This window comes from Asparagus officinalis, chromosome 5, assembly GCF_001876935.1.
Source record: "Asparagus officinalis chromosome 5, Aspof.V1, whole genome shotgun sequence".
Lineage (NCBI taxonomy): Eukaryota > Viridiplantae > Streptophyta > Magnoliopsida > Asparagales > Asparagaceae > Asparagus > Asparagus officinalis.
Window position 1 is genome coordinate 122,047,291 of NC_033798.1, and position 22,354 is coordinate 122,069,644.

The 22,354-nt window shown below is 36.9% G+C and overlaps 1 protein-coding gene across 1 annotated transcript; it reads right to left on the minus strand.

Annotated features, from left to right (window-relative positions):
* Positions 2,264-21,720, minus strand: LOC109842525 (methyl-CpG-binding domain-containing protein 9-like). Its single transcript, XM_020411392.1, has 11 exons — positions 21,407-21,720; positions 19,338-20,049; positions 17,975-19,114; positions 17,180-17,857; positions 16,300-16,572; positions 16,213-16,245; positions 12,772-13,107; positions 11,322-11,420; positions 8,255-8,686; positions 4,652-6,988; positions 2,264-3,191 (listed from the first exon to the last, which is right to left on the minus strand). The coding sequence occupies exons 1-11, from the start codon at positions 21,718-21,720 to the stop codon at positions 2,883-2,885; spliced, it is 6,663 nt and encodes a 2,220-aa protein (XP_020266981.1). The 3' UTR covers positions 2,264-2,882.

Genomic DNA, 22,354 nt, shown 5'->3' on the forward strand with positions numbered 1-22,354 from the left:
ATGGTAAACATCTAGTAGTATATCAACAAATTTACATATCCATACCTGTTACGCGGAGATTGATTTCATACAAGAGACTGTTTGAAACATATGTACATCAGTACATGATCCCCAATAGCTTCAACTATGGTGTCCCTTTGTCAGTTAGAGAATCCTCTGTTGAATACATTGATGCCATTCAGTTGCAGTTAGATCCTCCACTTCCAAATTTACATAAAGCTGCATTTCTGGACCAAAAAACCAACCATGCTACGAGGGATTCCAAACTGGCTTATAGTAGTGGGATCTATAGTGATACAAAAGTTTCTCTGTTTTCCATTCCCATTCACCAATCAGAATGCAAACATTCTTCTGTTCAGCACCAATCTACTTCATAAAGACATCACAGTACCTGGGGCTGCTTTTAAATTGTTGCACAGTTGTATAACTGATCGAGATGAACGGAAATTCAAAACTTGACCCGACCATGCAGACGCAAAAGACCTAACCCTGCTCCTTTCATTTTGAAGTGCCTGCACAGTGCATGGAAAATTGAAGAATATTGTTTAGCAGTTGTGGTTGTACAACAATTCAAAAAATGTCTACTATAATTCATGATGGAACTTATGACAAAGATATTGCACAAGAACTGGGAGGAAAGCTAAGTACAGGAAAAGAAATTACCAGCTGCTTCACTTCAGCCTGACAAACATTTTTTCATCTTCGGAGCTATAGAAGTGGACTTCCACATTCCAACTACACCTTCTCAAAACAGTAAGGATCATTCAATAAGTTTCAACAACCCAGATGTGGCCACCTCCACTTGCAAGCTCACATACGTACTGTCCAAAACCTCAGCTCGAAAATAAATCTACTGAAAAGGTAATAGTTTCACAAGCTGAAAAAGTCATTAATTGAAAACACAACCCTTGACATCATAGTTTGCTTCCTACTACTTATATTTTACACAATCTGGGTCAACACTGTAGTTTATTCGAGAAAACGCTCAAAATAATACTTGAACAATGTGAACATGGTCAACAAGATAACAAACATAATGGCATAAGACTTATATATGGCCTCTTTTAACACCATGGTCCAAGTGCTTCTTAATGATCCTTTTCAGCAGCATGATCCGGTCCCTAAGCTCACAGTAAATATTAGTCAAAACAAGAACTTAAACCAAGGTACATTGTCTAATAAGATAACCTATATTACTCCCATCTGAACTGTTAAATATATCTTCATGGCTCCTTTGTGTCAAGCATGATATACTTGATTACCTATCAAGAGGACACAAGTCTGGAAACCACCAAAACTCATAAGAACAGCAGTCATAGTCATCAGAGAATAAAAACGATGGGTACGCTAAGAAAAGCATTCATAATGATCAGAAGGATCCATTGTCCGCACACGATTAGATACTCCACCAGATGAAGACACTGGCGGCCAAGAAATAAAAAAAATGTGGCATCTTGGAATCAAATCCACAAGCAAAAATCACAAATCTATCGTCCTGAAAGGAAGACATTGACCACTTAACCAAAGCAAGTTCAAGATCCAAAATTAGTATATGAGCTTATTCACAGTACATGTGGACAACTGCAATTTAACTGACATGAGAATCCGTATTAAAAACAAGTGCAAGTTTCCAACAATCTATACATGTTAAAGAAATAGAAAATACTACATTAATATTCTAACAGATGGTAACCTATCTTGAAGGACAAAAGAAGCGAGATATGGTAACTAACATCATAAAGAAATGTCTAACAGATGGTAACCTATCTTGAAGGACAAAAGAAGCGAGATATGGTAACTAACATCATAAAGAAATGAATTGTGACCCCTAAGTTGAAAGTATTTAACAAATGAGATGAGAATCATTCATATGGAATTCTTGAATAAAAGAATTAATTGAAGTTGAAAGTATTTAACAAATGAGATGAGAATCATTCATATGGAATTCTTGAATAAAAGAATTAATTGCTTAATCTTTTCAGTACAGTCCAGTCTCAAGAATAATTTGGAGAACCCAGATCCATTAAAAACATTAATCGATCATTGATGACATTTTTCATGAAGAAGTTGGAAATCAATGCATGGATAAACAAGAACCACACTATTGAAAAAGAACAATATAGGGAACATAATGGTTCCACCTACATTGTAAAGTTTCGGTATTAAATCCCCTCATAACAAGCTAGGAGGTGCAAGAGTTCTTTTTAGCCTGCACCTAGATTTTTATCCCAGCATAGAGACAAGTATGAAAATTAAAATCAGTTTTTCTTTCAAAACTATTAAGATTAAGCAGTCACTTCCTCAATTTTCCTAAAACCAGCATAGTCGTGATTCAAGAAGTATCCACATAAAACTACGGGTTTGTGTGCCGTGCGTGCATGTAAAAGAGAGAGGAAAAGGGATGCACATTATATCTGTAACTAATCCTCATTTGATAAAAATGTTGCCCAATTTGAGCTTCTTTTACATTGCTTCTACTATTTGTATGATGTATAAATTGTTGCCACTAAGGGGAGTGACCTATCCCCTTGCAAAATGTGCTCTGCCGAGAGAAAAACAACGGCAGAGAAAAACAAGGACCACAATGCATGTTTAGACAGCATGGAACCTGATAATCCAGCCAGCCAAAATACACCACCTTTAACAACCCTCTTGCTTCTTAAGTCAGCTACCATCCTGAGTCAGCACTTGTCAATCTTTTCATATACAGACGATACAGCTATCTACACAGAAGCAGCAAAGGCACTAACACTCAAGTTTTGTCTGACAGCTGCTACTGATCGCAGAGACTCCTTTCCAGTGTGACTCCATCCTGGGATTCTTCTTAGAGTAGCTATCAGAAGACTCGCCAGAAAGCTAGTCTCAGCAAAATTCTCAAAACTTCATTCAGGATTTAAATTACACATGAAGACATTACTAGGAAGGTGCAAATCAGTCATAACTTTTCTTTTCTTTCCCGCTGTCCTGTTCATAGTCCGCAAATTCTCTGCTGAAGGGTCTGAAGAAGTGGGTATCTCAGGGTCCTTATACTTCATATAAATGATAGAATCATCCAAAGTGTATATTCTGAAAGCCAAAGCTGAAACAGTGCAAGTTCTTGCTGCAGCTGTGAGGGATGACCAGTACCACCACCCATTTCTCAAGTAATCTGTCTTAATCATACCTTCTAACAAGATTGCTGCTTGAATCATCTACGGGAACAAGAAAATCACCATAAAAAATCAGATGAATGAAAGCTATGAACACACAACTACAATGTGCCATGGTTATCGAAAGCTTGAAGTATGTGATACTTTGATACAATCATATGTAAGATAGAATAACATGAAATATACTGTAGATTCTCAACAAAAATAAACAACATTGAATTGCAATGGTTAAAGCTAACAGACAAAGTTAATATCAGTCAGCCAGCTGCCTCAAATTTGTTCTAGAATATATTTCAGAAATTAGAGTTAGACATACGTATAAAGGTACTAATGCTAATTTTAAAAACTTTGGAAGTGCTGTAAGAAACAAGTGGTATATACTGCAAAGCAGGGAAAATTATAAGATACTTAAGTGCTAATTAGCATACAATATATGTAAACCAAAGTTATTGAATCTAATGCAAAAATCCTTAGGGGGTGTTAGTCAACTAGAACATTTTTTTACAGAAGTGGAACAATTTTTATTATGGGATAATTTTTTAACGTGGGATGTTTTAAGGGGATGATTGGGAATAATTTTTTAAAACATGATATTTTAGTGGGACAATTGTCAGTACAATTAAGGATAGTTTTCAAAAATCAATAAGCATACAAGTCATGCATTTTGATGATAAGACTGCTATTTATACATTTTAAACTTATTATTATTAATAGTAATTATTTACTTTAGTGTTAATTAATCTTGAAGAACTATTAGACAGACTATAAGATATTATTATTATTACTAAATTTGTAGCTTTTTGATTTTTTGGAATTATTATTGCAATATAAATTAAAAAAACATAGTTTTCCCTTTTTTTCTCTTTCTTTTTCGATCTGCCAAACATCATTCTATCATCTCTCAATTTTAATTATTTTTTAATAAAACATGAATTTTATAATTTTTAAATTTAAATTAATTATACAATTTAAATATTTAATAAAAAGAAAAAATAACATTAAATAGAAGGGAAAGGTAAGAAGAGATGTGATCTAATTTTATGGTGTGGTTTGAAGATGATGGAGAGATGAAATATGAAAAATAAAAAAGTAAATAAGAAAGTTCTAGTTTTTTACCATGTAGTTCTAGCTTAAAACTTGGGACAATTTGAGAGACTAGAACTCTCACTTTTCTATATAAATAAATTCAACAAAAGTAAGATAAATTTTTACAATTATCTCACTTCTACTTTTTATCTAGTTCTTGTTGACTAAGTATAATTTTATCCTAGTTCTAGTTCCAATGGACTAACACTATAAAAAATTATCCCACAAATTATCCCAGTTTTAATTTTTAGTTCTAATTGACTAACCCCCCCCCCCACACACACACACACACAAACACACACACACCCCACCACCACCACCACCAAGGAAACTTTTGATTGTTCTAAATAGGAAACAAGAAAAGCAAAAAGTGGCATGCCAGCCTTGAAAAGGACAAGATGATAAGTCCTATTCACCTCAAATATCGACTCCGCGGACTTGACAAACGCACGCCAGGCGCATCTTCTCGATATAAGAGACCTCGAAGTTCTTAATGCTTCCTCTGGCAGGGCTGCCTCCATGTCGAGTAAATTTATCTTGAGCTGCCTGAGAACATGAGAGACTTTTCCAAGCAGCGGCCTGAGTGAAAGCTCTGGAATTATGCAGCTCCGGGCAATGTTTGAATGCAGTGCCTTTAATGATGCATGTTTCCCAGTTGTTATATGTGATAAAGAAGTTTGCAGTAACTGACCCTTGCCATTGCCAGAACAACTCTGATTCGACTTGGTCTCATAGCTAGTCTTGTTTCCTGTCACACTATGAGATACATTGCCTACTCCAATTTGCAAGGATGTTGATAAACAATTGTTTGATGAGGCAACCCCCTCATTCAGATGAAAATCAATGTTTTTACTTTGTTCTAGAAATAATGGAGGATCAAAAATCATAGGAGGATATGGTAATAAAGATGGGACCCCATTTGAACTAATAAGTCCGATCTCCTTAACCAACTCCATGTTAGAATCATTTGTAATGAACTTTTTGCTGATCTCGGCAAAGTCATAAGGGCATACTCTATTCGGGAATTTGACTAACTTTGAATACATATCAAATTTCCCCTTTTGCAATGTCTCCAAATCATCAGAGTGGTCTTTTCCTTTTGTGTTACCAGACCTTGTTCCATTTCCTTTCATTTGATCATCACTTTCTTTCCTTTCATAAGCGAGAATAACTGGAGCACACCTTCCATCCTTATGACCTTCAAAATCACGGACAGAGAATAATGTTTGGTGACAGGTGAGACAATGGCGTCGAGAAGGCCATACAGGCTCTAAACACTCACATCTGTACATTCTCACTTTGATATTTCCTTTTCCCTTCCTTCCACGTTTCTTTGGAATTTCACTGGCTTCTAGTTCCAAGCAAGGACCATACTTGTTCTCAAGAATACCTAGAGCTTTTGTGATTAAACGACAAGTAGTCATGAGTTTTTCAACGGTCGATGATTTTGGTTTGGGATCAATTCTGGCATAAATATTCTCACGATAAAGTGCAAGCCTTTGCCATTGCAAGATAAACTCCTTTAATTCCTTTTCTCTAGGATCAGCATCTCTTAACCAGTTGACAAGTTGTTGGATCTCAGTACCAAATTCATGTATCACTAAAGGCATTGTCATGCCTCCACCCACTACTAACCAAGGACGCTTGCCAGGTTTGCCAATAACCCAATACAATCGACCAATAGAATCTCTTCCCAAGAAGTCCCTTCTCAATGATGTGAACATAACCTGGCGCTCTAAACTGGCTATCGAATCCTGCAAATGTGAAATCTCATTCCTTAGAGAGTTCAACTCAAGACTTCTGGCTTCAAGATCAGTGTGACTTGAAGGAGCATCTAAGTTGCTTTTTTGCAAAAGTGTATTTGATTGGGTAGGAAGCAATTCTCCTACTGGCATGTCGATACCAAAGCATAAAGTCATGGAACGAGTATCACCAAGTCGAGTTCTTGCATTGTACAAAGTTGGATGAGACCCATGAACGTCATCTGCACTTGGCTGTACTCTTCCATTTCCTTCTCTACTTAGAATGTCTTTTGCATCCAAACTGTATGATGGGTCCTTTGCGACACCAATCAGCATCCTTTGTGCATTTCCAGAGTCAACACCATGAACCACGTCCCCGGCTGCTCCTTTTCTTTGCTGCAAAGGAACTACTGAATTTTCGTGCCCATTCATTTCATTACTATTGCCAACAGTTATAACAGAAAATGGATTGCCATTTATTGTAGCCTTCTTCAGAACATGACCATTGATTGTGTGTGTTTCACGTTCAGTGGCCATGGAATCTGACAGCATCTGCTGGGTTAGAGATTTATTAACATTAGCATGCTTGTCAATCATGCAGTCCAGTAATTGGCCAAAGCTCTGGTTGGCATCAGTTTGGCCATTCTCCTGAGGGCACTCCTTTAATAAGGCAGATGCTCTTTTAAGTGGAGTACCAGAAAATTTTGTGTTATAGATTACTCCATTGTTGCTGAAATTTTGACTCTGCTCCGCCATTCCAATTCGGTTAGCATCCATAGCAGTCGTCCCTTCTTCTCCTATAAAATCTCTGTTTCCACTGGATTTGCCAGAATGTTCTCTCAGACTTATTGCTAATAGTTCTTCCTTAACTTTCAAATTTCTCCAGTCAATAGTAAGAGCATACAGCTTTTGTTGCGCATTATTTGACTTGTCAGCACATTGTTCAAGATGTTCACGAATAAGTGCAGAGCTCAAAACCTCATCACACAAAAACTTCAGCAATAAAATTCTCTGCATTAACAAAGGAAGCAAATCTCAATATAAGACAGATTAAAATATCAAACTAAAAGTAAACATGAAATATTAGAGGGGGGAAAGAAAGCAAACATCAACAACAATTACAAAACAGTAAAAGTTCAAAAACCCTAGTGTGACCATTAATTTCAAGGCATGACAAAAGGAAAAGGATAGCAGCAATCATATTCTAAGGGTAAAGCATGAATATAATAGAGTAGAATACATTTGAACAGTGATAATCGAGTTATTCACACTACAATCACTATTCCACGATAAAATACTGACTCCAATACAAACTTCATTTTTTTTAAAAAGAAAATAAAAGAGCCTTAAGTTCAATCCAGGTGCACTACATTTATAGTCTGAAAGACTTGCATAGTGACAGTATGAATTTAGATTTAAGAAGGAAATCAGATCATTCTACTTTTGATAGTTTAAACAGATTATAGAAATAGCAAAAAAAAAATCCATATTTTCGGTTGGTATCAGATTAAAGAATTATACATAGCAAGCAGGAGGCACTAAGAACATCTAGAGGTAAATAGATCCAGGGAATATATAACAGTGATCAACTTATGAATTATATTTATGAATTATAAACAAACATTGTAATAAGAGAATTTAAACATGACTTTCATTCTCATTACAAATTGCAAAATAGAAATTGGAACTATCATTAACCAAGTTTTATTTTCATATATTGGGCATATTCTAAGACTATAAAACTTTGTGAAAAGAATTCCATTGATGGTTTACGCATTACTGTTTTTCAAAAAAAAATTATGCTAAGAAGCACAATGTACATGATGAAATTTTAATGTTGAGTCACCATTCTTAACAAAAAAAAATCGTATGAGGAAATGGTGACAGTTGGTTGTAGTATAAACATCAATATTTCTGCTTGTCGAATGATTTCATTGATAACATGCAACGAGTTAAAGCTAAATGAACATCTTTACAGGAAATTGAGCTGTACAAATAACCCTGTAAATACAATGACCATAAAACGGTCAGCTTGTTGTAGATATTCCTATACAACATAATAATACCAATCAAATATGTAGACAATTCCACGATCGATAACAAAATTAGCATATTGCTTGCATTATAAACCTGAAAAACTGATAAAAGGAACAAGCATTACCACAAACATATAGACTTGCACAAGGATACAGCTACCCAACTATCTATCAAATTAAACAGAGATCCAAAATAGTTTTAAGACAATAAAGCCTGAAGAAAAGTTTCACAATATCAAACCTCTTCAGTGTTGAGTTCCCAATACTCTTTTACTTGCATGGAGTTAGTGAGCTGATGCAGTCCCTCTTGAAAAGCACGAGTTTCATCTCCTAGATTTCTTCTTGGAAAGCTAGTTACAGGATAAATATGTAGACTTTCATATTGCACGTTATCTTCATCCGTAACACAAGATGGACAAAACCAGTCCCCATCAGGAATTCGGGCAAGGGGAGGGTTTAGGCAGTATCTATGGTACTCAGAATCACACTTGTCGCACAAAAGAACACTCACGTCATCTTTATCTATGCCACAAACTTTGCATACTCCATCCTCCCAAGGTGCTTTAGGTAATTCATTTCCACCAAGCAGAATGTCATTCAATTCTTTCTGTATTTCCGCATATAATTGCTCAGTGCCACAGTGATGTGCAATTTTTTCAAATAGGTACAGAACCTGCATTTAGAATCTAAATCATAAAAAGCTACAAGAGAGTGGTACAGAATCCCTATTAAAACTTTGTTATTATAGCCCATAGATGAATTTTAGCAAACATGAGCCAAATAGAAAAGCTCAAAAGAGTTTTTCAGTAAAAAACAAAAAATCTTGCAGGATTAAATAGTCAGGTAAAAGCAATCAACTTTAACCAGATTCCCATACTTTAAATAGATTGGTTTGGATGGAACTAGTCATCAACAAAAAGATTTACAAGTTTTAAAAAAAATTGTTATTTCCTATCCCTATATGCCATTGGTGTGAAGACAGCTAAAGATAGAAGATAAGCAAGTCTAATATCTAACTGGTCAGGACAGTCTCCCCAAATGATATAGACATATTATACAACAAATAAAGCATTGTTAAGCGCCAGCACCTCAGCAACTAGCAATCACCATACCATTTCCCCCAATCAAAGATTATTTTGGCACACTAGCAAAAATCAATCCATTTATGATCCTAACACTACTAACAAGCACATTTTTTGGTCTTTGGTGCAGATGTGATACCATCTCAAGTGATATGCCCTCATCCTATCCTCCGTTAAGGCAGGAAAAATAACTCGGAACATCTCTTGAATGCACTAATCTCTCACCATAGCTTATATAACCTTTCTGTTAGCTATAGCATATTCCCACTTAGACAACATATCGGAAGTGTTGCTTCATAGGTTACCAACGTTCAAAACCTTAACGTGCAGCTAGTTGTAAAGCTGTAAAAGTTTTCACAAAAAAGAGAGTTCTTCAATTTCTTGTGTACCTCTGCAGTGTCACAGTACTCCAGAAGAACTAAATTTAATCAGACTGCTCACCATCACGATGAATGACTAATCACGGGGGTGGAGCTAGGTAGTGTGCATGCAGGGCACATCCCTAAATAATTTTCAACTTTCTTGTTGCCTTTGTAGAATATCATTATTGTGCCCACTGCCCATGCTGCAATGGCGTTGTATTGCCTTTCCGTCCATTTGATTGTGATTAAGTATTCACAAATTTTAACTATTGGAAGAAATAAGTAAAGAAAATAAACTGTTTTCATCCTAGAAAATGATAATAAATTTTCAGTAAAGTTTTTATTGTTATGCTTAACTTATAACAATTAGCTTATACTTTCAAGTGAACATAGGTAATCATGCTTTTCTTCAGCAGAATCTTATTGCACAAACGCATGATTGATATTTGCCAGTTGTGCCTTGTTTTGTTGAAAATTCTAGCATCTCCCCTGAGTCCCTGACTAATCCTGCATGATGACAATGATAATTCTAGACTAGCTCCGAACCATCAATATAAACCACACCCTAAGTTCTTTTCATACTTAACGTCCAGTTCCATATCTTGTTTCTTGACATATTAATTCTAAATCATTAAGTTTCTACAATCTGTCTCCACGTTTCTAATTTTAGACCTTATCTCTTCTCTTGTCTCATCAACCAACGCAAAAATACCAACAAAAAGAAGACCATTGGACCTTATTATGGATATACCTAGTAAGTATGGGTAACATATTGCCAATTTTGATGAAAATTCATTCTTACGATGTAGAGGTTATGGTAATCCAAAATTAATTTAATGATACTTTATTTGTATAAGCATACTCTAAAAAGAATGAGGAAAGCCAAATAGAGTTCAAGGAATCATTAAAAAGGAAAATAATTAGAAAATTAAACAAAAATCCCCTGGATGGTTGAGTGCTAACTCTTTGATAGGCTGACATGAGGTGAGTCTATCCAATGGATTTGACAGTTAACTCTTATGGAAAAAGCTAAGTAGCTCATAGAAAATCAGCTCCATATAAATGGTACCAATACACAACTATATTCATCTTCAAGCGAATAACTAGGGACATAAGCACATGCAGAATCTGCGGAAGGAATATGTATACAATAAATTATAAAAGCAACAAGATCATTATCTATTATGAAGATGCATATAGCACAAAGTGCATATATTATCAAGTTTCTGCACCATCCAAAAGATTCTTCAAATTTAATTGAAACTAGAAAGTAACCATTTCGTTGTAATTTTCCTCAAGTATGGCATGCAGTTGATAACATGAGATCCTAAAATCATGAAGTATCCACACGTGACACAGATTCTCAAGTTCTGAAATGTAAAAGCAGACGACAAGCATTAAAAATAACTTTTCATGATCTCAAGAAACGGATATCCTAAGGATTGTCACCACTCGCGGAGATGCAGCGAAAATATGTTGCTATCTCAACATGACTTACCAATGTTGAGTCTTCAAAAGAAATTAACCAAACAATGAATGCTATATGCTGCAATCTCTTAATAATCTTCAATCTGAAGATAATGTTATCAAAAGACAAACCAGAAAGTATTTACATTTTAAACACAATAATAAAAGAGAGATTAACAGTACGCAAATACACCAGATATTTGATAATTCACACACAGTGACCTGCAACGAATATAATCAATCATAATGGCATATTGTGGACTAAAATTCTCAAATGGAGTAGTAATATAAATAAGTACATTTATAACGTAATTACGATGACAGTAATAAGAAAAACAATAAATGAAGCAACAAACACAAAAGATAAAATTATTGAGGTAAAAATTGAGAAAGAGACCTCCTTCTTGTATAAAAACTCAAAATTCTGTGATAACCTTTCCAGTTGAGGTGTTAAATCAGGTTGATCCCCGTATGCAGCGTGTAGATTACGCCAAACCTGAAAAACAGAGGGCAAGTCAACACCGCCTTTATGCAATTAAACAAATCCACAACTTTCACATGAATGTAATTCTATAGTCACAACTCATAATATTCATCAATTATGAAATAATCTGAATGGGCATTTCCACAAGCCAAATAATTATTTAATGAAGAACAATTTTTCAAAACAGTCTCTTTTAAATTTTTATTTTTCAAAATCGACCCTGTTTTTTTTATCAAAACCGACCCGTTTTTTTTATTAGCAGCCTAATCACATTCCTAAATAGTCGGGGTTTCCAACCCCGACTATTTAGGACTTAAATTTGTATGGTTTAAGGCTTCTAATTAGGGTTTAACACCCTCCTAAATAGTCGGGGTTGGCAACCCCGACTATTTAGGAATGTGATTAGGCTGCTAATCAAAAAACGGGTCGGTTTTGGTAAATAAAAAAAAAGGGTCGATTTTAAAAAATAAAAATTTAAAAGGGGCTGTTTTGAAAAATTATTCTTTAATGAATATCGACAGTGAACCATCAAAGATCTACAAATATTTCAACTATACATGAATATTGCATAGATTTGCATATAAATCAAATTATAAATATACATGCTGCATTCATAGAAAACAAATCAGTGATGGACTATCTGATGCTGATTAACAATGAAATGAGTAGTTACAACAGATTTGTTGGTCATTTTAAGCTTGCCCTATTTCAGTGGAAGAATACTTCTAACTTTTGCAGACGTCATTCCTTGGAACTCCCATTTCAAGTTTTAACCCATTAAAAGGATCATTTTCGAACTTAACTTCAATCATGAAAAGCAAGTTTCTACCAAAGCCCACATGGTAGATCAGTTTCTCAAGATTGTCAGCTATTTTCAGGGAGGCAATCCAATGCATACTCTATTAAGCTCGTAAGGAATTAAATCAACTAAACGCATCATAAAGACTTCCTCCCTCCATCCTAAAGTTGTTCTTGGTCGAGCATGCTTAACTGCATAGTTTTTCCAGAAATTCTCCCTCAAATGCTATATATATTACTTCTTGAGCTCACAGAAATATCATGTGCTAAGGTCCTTTCTATCTCACATCCCATGTAGGAACATCCACTTGAGGTGTGAGACGCCATTAATTAAGCAAAGCAAACAAAGAAGATTAGTTAAAGATTACAAGACACTTCAAAAGAACATAGTAAAAATGTAAAATGAAGCATTTCTCCCTAAAATCAAGTATACTTCCATGTGGTTACTCTTCAATATGCAACAAACACTTACAAAGCTTTCTAAAATAAGTAATAGAAAAAGTCAAAACCCATCAAAGATTGAGATGACTACTCAAAGAATCAAAAGGAAACAGGAGAAACATACCTCCCGAACATCTTCCAGAAATGCTTCATGACACCCACAATAAGCCCCAACTGCAAGTCTTAAATCAATTGTTCGGAAGTCTAAAGGGCGAGACACCATAGCAGGTGATCCAAGAATACCCCTTTCATTGTTATCACTAGAGTTAGGTAAGGTGGTACCAAGCAAATTGCAAAATGTTTTTGATTCATCTGCGGAAACAGCAGAGCGTAGCACGATACGGCATTTTTTCATTATAGCATCAGATGCAAAAAGAGGTATTTTCTTTTTTGGTGCTTTGGCAGGCTTTTGTTGCTGACTGCCACCACATAACTTTGTAAGAATAGACAAAACAGCTCTCTGCATCCACCAAATGCAATCAGGTGATTTTAGGGCATGATAATATGATAAACTTAAGTCAATAGTAAAGCATAGAAACTCAGAGCAATTTGTTTCAGTTTAATATAGTTATGCAAAAATAAGAAGGGTAAGACTGTTGAATCTTTCATGAAGTGAAGATATAGCTGGATTAGAACAGGCAGCATCAACCCTGTAAGAGTGTTAACGCATGACAGTCCTTTCATATTCAATAGAAAAACTTGATGATCACTGCCCGTCATCCTCTAAAGGAAACATTATGTACAACTAATATAAATATTAAAAAGAATTACTTGCTTAGCCATATCTGAATATACAAGCTGCCCTGCACTGAAAGGACAGGAGAGTAGGAAGAATACAACAACAGAAAGTTTCAGGTCATTCCTGGTATTTCATACACGAGCAGTACACAGAGAAGAGCCCACGTGGACATTTTGTCTGGTTACTAGTGAGTAGAACCATCCTGGTCATTGTCCAACTGGAAGTTTATGAAGGTTAACCTAAACAAGCAAATGCTACGTGGCTCGTATTTCTGATATGTACCAGATTTCTAAGGTAACTACCAGAACAAGAAGAAATCTGCATTAGTTCAGAAAGTTGTTTATAAGAATGCTTACAATGTAGATGACTTGTTTAGCAAGTCTTTAGTGACTTATTATCAGCATAATAGACTAGAGCTCGAAATTCCAATCCTCTCTATTGGAGGGCGCAAAAGGAGAGACCATTATATGGGGAAGTGAATCCTTCATGAGTCTCTTGTTTCAGAGTAAGCGGACAATTATAGAGCGGAATACCAGCAGCACTTTTAACTTTACGTGTGTGATACAGGCATATAAGACCCTGTTTCCATGCTTTGTTCAGAACTTGTTGAGTTAGTAAGTCAAAAACACATCAGTGTCAAAGATACAACACATGCAGGGATGTGACAGCTATCGCAGACCTTATAACATTTAATAAAAATAAGGGTTATAAAACCTCTTGTGTTATAGATCCATGATCCATCTTATCATCCCTCATCTTGGATATAAGACAATAACCTCTTAATTGATCAGCGTAGTTAAAATTTCTGTTAGTCAGAGCTAGCAAGTACAAGACACGCAATATCATTTACCATTACTTAAAAAGGTTTAGAGTACAGGGGGACTATTTGCACAGAAACATGTGATATTTGTAGTTAATCCAAATTCCTGCTACTTTCTTCTTTCTTTGATGGGTGTAAACAATATCACCATGGGATCGGCCTGGTGATTTCTAGGGGTAACTAAATTCACTTCCTTAAATTAGAGAGAGAAGTATATTAGCTGGAGCAAGAAGACAAAGAATCCCTATAAACTTCCTCCCCCTCTAAAACCCAAACTCATATCGAGACTCAAATCCACTACTCCACACCTGAGCAGGATCAGGGCCTACACCTCCTTTTAGCCTTCATAGAGCTCCACAAGGGCACTCATTCCACTGTCAGGTCTGACATTCGCTCCCAAGTCACTGTGCAATCAACGAACTGATTTTGGATGATTAGTTAAATATTATGTGTTAGGTACATGTTATGTCTTAAAAACTTAATAAATAGCTTGCAGATCTAATAGATTTAATTTGGGTAAATTATACTAAAGCCGCATGAACTTTCAGCATTTTGCAGTGAACTCTTATGAACTATCAAAATCGCACTAAACCCCCAACAACTTTTGCATAAAACCCCCAATATCTTTTGGTTAAATTATATTAAACCCCCAATAACTTTCAAAATGCCTTTTTACACTGCTCTCTAGTTCTAATATATGGCGGTTATCTACAAAATGCAGTAACTTATTTGGGGTTTTCAGCAAAATAGAAAAGTTATTGGGGGTTTAATGTGATTTTGAAAGTTCATAGGCGTTTACTGAATAACACTGAAAGTTCATGGGGATTTAGTGTAATTTACCCACTTAATTTTTAAAAGTTCAATTATGGCTTTGTTTTTTTGGTTTTGGTCCAATTGCATATGGACCTATACTATTGTGGGATTAGGAAAAGGAAGTACAAATAGGTAGTTATGGTACATACATGAATGTGGGTTCTAAATAGTACAGGTGCAATCACCCGAAAAGGAACACGGTTCCAGAACTAGGTTCCTGATCAACTTGACGGATAGAGATATGTTGAGAGTTGATCCTTAATTCTGATTTTGACTTATAAGATGGCTTAGATATGCGTTATCAACCTTGCCAATAAATGTGACAAATTATCTAAACATCAGGAAACAAAAATTATGAGGACTTGGATCTGAAAACCCTTTGCATATCTTCGGTGTTCAGTATTAAGCAAGGATAGAACAGTCAGAAGCATGCAGGATAAAGAAAAAAAAGAGAGAAAGGTCACCCTGTGGATCCAAAAGAAACGTGTGCAGGGTAATTGTATTCATGTAAAATTTTTAATCTGCTGTTTCAAATTCTTGAAATTTTACGACTATCAATAGATTGTACTCAAGATTTTACGGCATGGCTCTTAGCTGCTGATAGGACCTGGCCAGGAATTTGAAACCATTATTATCAGGTTCGCATCAACTTGACTAACTGGTAATAACCACATTTTTAATTCTTCCTCTCTTACTTTCGAGGCCCTCACTCACAGTTGCCTTGACCCCGAAATGACTACTAAAGCTAAATCTCAGGTCGATTTGTCTTTCCTTTGACTTGTGCTCTGGAACCATTCTCTTCTAGATGTGCTCAGTAACTATCCCCACTTTGTTGGGATTAAGTTTAGATGATGATGAACAGTATTTGGACTCTTTACTTTAAGTTGTACTTGGTGGTAACAGCCAGTTTTCATTTTCGTAAGGAAAAGGTTTAAACTTGGACAATGAAGGTGTGTTAAAAGTTCCAGTAATGGAAATTGGTTTCTATATCATCATAGGCAGAAAGATGAGCAGGGAAAAGTGGTGTATGGTACGTGAAATTCCAACTCCTCGTATAATCTAAGTTCAACATAACTTTGTAGTCACAGAGACATGTACGATGCATAGTGAAAATAGAAAATTGGACTATTTACCTTGGTAGGGCCTGATGCATTCCCCTTGTAAACCTCTTTACTGATTGAATACTCATTTACCTTGGTAGGGCCTGATGCATTCCCCTTGTAAACCTCTTTACTGATTGAATACTCCAGAATCTCCTTTGCCCATTCTGGTGGGTAAACCTCTTTACTGATTGAATACTCCAGAATCTCCTTTGCCCATTCTGGTGGACTTTTCTCCAAAGACGAGTATACGCAATTTCTAATCCTTGCTCCCACATTAGTAGGCAGTTTTCTTACAGGCTCCAGTGGTTGTGCCCACTCAGGAAGATTGCTGCTTGTAATGTTTGCTGGCTCAAGTGTACCTGCTGCATCAGAATCCTTGTGGTCAACAGGCAAAACATCACTCTTCTGTTTTGTAGTACAAGATAATTGCCTCTCTGCCTCTGCAAGAAGCTGAGATTCACAAACATCAGTATATATAGTTACTACATTACAAACATAATTCTAAAACAAAGTTAAACGTTAAACAAAAAACTGTTGTCCAAAATGTTCAGCAAAGAGTAGAGAATATAAAAATCAGATTAGTAGGTTGAGTAAGATAGAAGCACTCCAAAGTAAACTACCTTCAAGAAATAAATTAGAGTAACGAATTAAAAGTATTAACTACACATGAAGATGAAAAGGAAATGTCAAATTCATGCTGTGCATTCAGATAGATATCAGAGAATCTTTTTCGGAAGAAATTAATTTTGTTATCCTATCAGAAGAACAAAAAGGAAAGGAAAGAAAAATAATGTTAATGCAAATCCTTAAAATATTAATGGCAAGCCAGGTTTAATAAGATAACATATCAAAGACCTTCAAAAGTTTAATGTGCTATTTGTGTATTTAAGGGTCAAACTATTTCAGCATTTGACATACTTAAATCCATCAATCAAACTTGTTCTGCTTAAAATTAAATTGATTCTTAGATTTGAATATTTAATCTTATTTGAATGTTCCATTTTGAACTTAATGAACAATACATAGTAGTAAAGATAAGAGGGTTTTGTTCTCTTACCAATGCATCTGCTTCCATACCAACAACTCCAGAAAGAGAGCCACAGAGTACACCGCCATCGCCTTGTAAACAGCGATAGATTTTTAGGCTTTCACGAGCACTGACATCTTCCACACGACCATTCATTGACAAGACTGCTAAAATATATCTGTGAGCTAACTCTGGCCATGTCAGCTCATTAATAGTAGATAAGTCATTCTTTGGTTCTTTTGGAGGATAGGAGATTCTAGTATCTTTCTTCCTTCCCCTTTTGGATTTTAGATCTCTAGAATCAAAGTTTGGATCTAGAAAAGCAGCAACCTTGTTTAGAAGTTCTCCAACCAACACCTTCAGTAGTGAGATATGTGCTTTTGTCAGTGCAACACCACTGCAACTCCCAAAAGTACATGATGCCACTTTAACTTGGGTAGCTTCCCTCGTTGCAGCCGCTTCTACTGGCATTAAATGTAATGAACTGTCCCTGTGCATTGTTGAATCAGATGCACCAGCAGCCAATGAAACTGAGCAATCAGCACTATCAGTTCCTGGCTCTCTAAAATCCCTATTTTCCTTGTCAATTCTTTTCAGCTGATTCAAGTCACAAGGCCATGGTGCGATGAGTTCCTCTTCGAGATCCTCAAATGACAAAGGTTCTTTAAGACCCAAAATTTCATAGAAACGCCAGAAAAATTCCCATATCTAAAGAAATTTTTAAAACAGAAAGTAAATCGGAAGTTTGAAAGATTAAATATTGAATATCAAATAAAATGCAACGCAATTTCTCAAACAGTAGTCATTTGCTATTTCTTTTAGTACCTGGAAAACATCTCCCATAAGCTCTCCAGGAATCTTACTGCTTAAAGGCCGTCCAGGAGGCGGTTGCCTGCCAGCTAACTGAGGATCTTCATGCAAATCCTGCAGCTTTGATCCATTTTGTCTATTGTATAGACCAGATGATACTTCTCCACCAGCTCTTTCTCCATTCTTCTGCGTGGCTAGAAGTAACCCACTCCCAACTGTACATGACAATGAGTAGTCTTTCCTATCAATTAAAAAACGATATTGTGCACAAGCACGGGATGCAGGAAGGTTTTCTATGATTTCCTGTACAAAACCCATATCTAATCCAAATCTATCTTGCTCTAACCACATTGTAAGTGAGCTTAGTGAAGATTCCAGTTCAACATCACTTTGAATAGTTCTAGGAGTTTCAATTGGCCCAGAGGCACAACAAAATCTAGCCAGTGAGCCAAGATGTTGTAAATCTTTTAGAGTTTCACAACCTGAGGAAAATGAGCTATGAGTACAACAGAATTGCAAACAACCATACTGTTTATACGCTTCGAGGCAAGCATCAGTAAAAGTCCGGGATACCAGTTTCCATACTGAAGAAGAAGATTTTCCTTCAACATAGAATTCGCCAATTACATCTCTCAAACAGGAACTCTTTCTCGAAGGATCCACATAACTTGATGGCTGACTAGTTAGGTTGGCTGTTAGACTATCTTTTTTTTCAATGTTCATTTGCACAGAAGACCCATATGATTGTTCGCCAGTATCATGACCAAACAAAGACAAAATTTCTTGTTCTGAAGGATTGGGATCTGAGAGGAGATTAACAATGTCCTCCTCTTCATTAGAGCTACAGCCAAATATCATACTAGTGCTTTCTAGTCTTTCTACACCATCCTCCTTTCTAGCCTTGTTATGCACTAGAATAATTTCCCCATTGGGAATGGCAGACAATGAGCATGGACGCCTTCTAACCTTGAAAACAGGTCCAGAATCACCATCATCTGACACTTCACATAGAAAGAGTGAACCAGTAATCTTGTCATGCCAGTTTGATCTATATCCTATGGGCCATATTTGATGACTGGTATGATAGGCTGCTCGGGCATCTATTTTCCCCAGACAAAGAACAAAGAAGTCCTCGTATTGAAGAGGGAGACCAATCTGAAAACATCATTTTAAACATACAGTGAAACACAAAAGAGTGGTCATGCTAATAAAAAAATTAAAGAGCATTTTTATGCATTATAAACTGACAAAAACATTCATAGAGGCAGTAACTGGTGATAGTGGCATGCCTACCAGTTGAAATAAGAAAGATTTTAAGACTAAAAGCAGAGCCAAAATACAAGAAGAAAAAATACTGATGAAATAAATAAATACTTACCGACAAGTTTTGAGATTCTTCGGAGCCATTTTCCAACATATAAGATTCTGCAACTGTTGAAGCACACTTGATGTCATAATTCGGAGGTATAAACTCTGCATCAGAACAAAGCTCGTTCATATGGCTAATCTTCAAAGTGTCATGGTTTTCAGTAAATCTACTAGTTGAAGAAGTTCTTGCAAGATCTTTTCCTCTTCTGCGAGGTGCCAGGAGTCTCCGCAGTGAGCCAGATTCAGGACCTCTTTCATCAACCTCAACAGGGGAAATGCCTGAGGAAATTCCAAGGTAGTAAGTAACATCATACATTGACTCAAACTTTTTCCCATCAGGAGCACAATAGAGAGGCAATGGATTGGGACCATATGCATATGGAGATTGTATAAATTCTACATGCCATCCTTCACCAAGAAAGCCACCCTTTTCTAAAACGAAGTTTCTCAAGGCATTGAGAAACAGTTCTTCCCTAAATTGCCCCGATCTAGATGCGCTACTGAGGACAGGTCTTCCTCTAACCGATGAACCAAAATCCAGGTCCTCAGATCCTTGGCCTGTATTTAGTCCATAATTTGGTACAGAACAAGTCTGCCTAGTGCCAGTCAAAATGCCAGTATTATTAGCTAATTCAAAGCCATTGCCTGCTTGAACCATGTTTATACATGAGTACCGTTCATCAATTCCACCATTTGGAGAAACTTCCTTATGATTACTCATTCTGCAATGAGTACAAACTAATATTAGAATTGTTGTTAGGATGTATTTCCCAAGCAAAAGAAACAATTGTAAGCCAGAAGGGCTTAGAAATTGTTAGTTAACGCAGCAAACAATTGACATTACACCTATGATTTAGATACTGTGCAAAAAGATTACTATCTTGCAGTTATTGGAAGAGGTTGTTTATGGATCGTGTATATTGTTAAAATATTAAGAAAGAGCATCTTCGTTTGCCTTTATTACGTGCATTGAGAGAAGCTAATCTTCTGTTCATGACAGCTTGAGGCACGCAACAAAGTGATGTTATAATTTTCTATTTTTTAAAGCAGCAGAAAAACAAGAACAAGAAGAGAGTTTTTCCAATCACCATTCACCTCTCATACAAACTTAAAGTAAGCCCCTCAAATTGTTTAAATTACACCGAACAAGTCCTTATAGTTAGAAGACCTATCTCTAACAACTGGTTTGGTTTTTGAATTGTTGAGTTAACAATACATAATTGGTACCAGTAATCTTTCCCTTCTTCACCCTGGTAAGGAAACTATTTCTTATATCCTAACTATGATTCTTCTTATTCTTTTCTTTTCTTCCTTTGTTTGGCTGATAAATGTTGTCTTGCATTTGATGTGTGACCCACCATAGCATTTAAAAGAAGATGACGGATGATGATATATTATATGCATAATTATGTCTTACATTAGGGCCTTTGTGAGAAAAAAGTCAGAATTTTCTATCCTTCAATTTTCCAATAGGAGCCTTCACATTGGAATCATGCTCCAATCGATGCTCTAGTTCAATTCATCCTTATTCGCTTCGGCTGAACTCTCAAAATTAAATCCCAACCCCAACTTATCGAATCTATGAATACACACTTCAAAGTAAACCACTCACATAAAACCCATAACCATCTCACTCCCATAAAACCCCGCGAGCATAAATAAATAAAATTATTTTCTTGGTTTTGTGTGTAGGGGGCATCTATCTGCTAAATGTAGTTCCCTAACTAAAATTTTCTCACCAGTTGTATCTATTTGCTAACCAGCCTTCGAATTTTTTGTGGACATAGTTACCTGCCCAAAGAAGCCTTCTCATCAGAATTATGCTCCGTAACCAATACTCTAGTTCTATACATCCTTAATCAATCCACCTAAACTCTCAAAACAAAATCCCAATTCCAAAGTATTAAATCAATGCATGCACATTTCGAAGTATACCACTCCAATCATAGTACCCACAAACATCTCACTCCAATAAAACACCACTAACAAACAAACAAACAAACAAACGTAAGCTTTGGAGTAACGCACATTTTTTCGAAAGAACAGCAAGAAAAAATATCAAGTTCAGGCGCACATTGCCTGCCAATAGCGCAATCATCACCCCCCGGCAGAGGCTCATTGATATCCAACAGCTTCTCAGACCCGAGAACCAACCGCTTCTGCATGGGCCCACTGAGCGCGCACTCCCCACAAACCCAATCCCCGCTCAAAGCCCGCTCCCGCTGCCGCGGTCTCAGGCACCCAAGATGAAACCCACTCTCGCACCCATCACGGACCACGGTCCCACCCCAAACCGTCCAGCCTCCGACATATCCCGCACGTCGAAAAGGCCGCACCGAGCCCGCCTCCGCCCGGACGCCGCCGCGGCGTTCCTCTGGCGTGAGTGCGGCCATTGAAACTTCGATACGAGGAATAAGCTCGGTCGGTCGGATCGCTAGGTTTTCGGTGAGAAGACCGAGGGCGAGGCTCAGTTGAGGTCTGATGGAGAAAGCGGGCCTCGTTCGATTGGGCAGGGACCGCCGTCCATCGCGCAGCTTAGGGTTAGTGCTTGGGCAAGCGATGGCATTTGAGAGGCGATAGAATCGCGTAGGATGTTGGTGGTTTCCGGCGATTTTTGATGCGAATGCAGAGAGAGAGCGGGGGGGGGGGGGGGGGGGGGGGACGGGCGCATCGACTTGTCGGTTGGATTGCGGCCCGGTTTAAAAGCGGGCACGTTGCTGTTTGGTGTTTAGGATTTAGGAGCGGATCTGGGTTTGAGATTTGGTATCGTGCAGGTTACGGGTGATTGTAAGAACAAGGAGAGGCGGACCGGATCCGGTGTTAGGATGACGCAGAGTACAAAGGTTCTTCAGCGAATAGTATGCTGACGCGTGTGGTTTTAATATGGGCCCAGTGACGGGATAGCGTGTGCGGCGGCAGGGAGGGGAAGCCAAAAATGGCAAAGGGAAAAAGGGTGTAATTTGGGAAAATTTCTTACGACGCGACAGAGATGAATACGAATACGTGGCATAAACAACTCGTAAATAA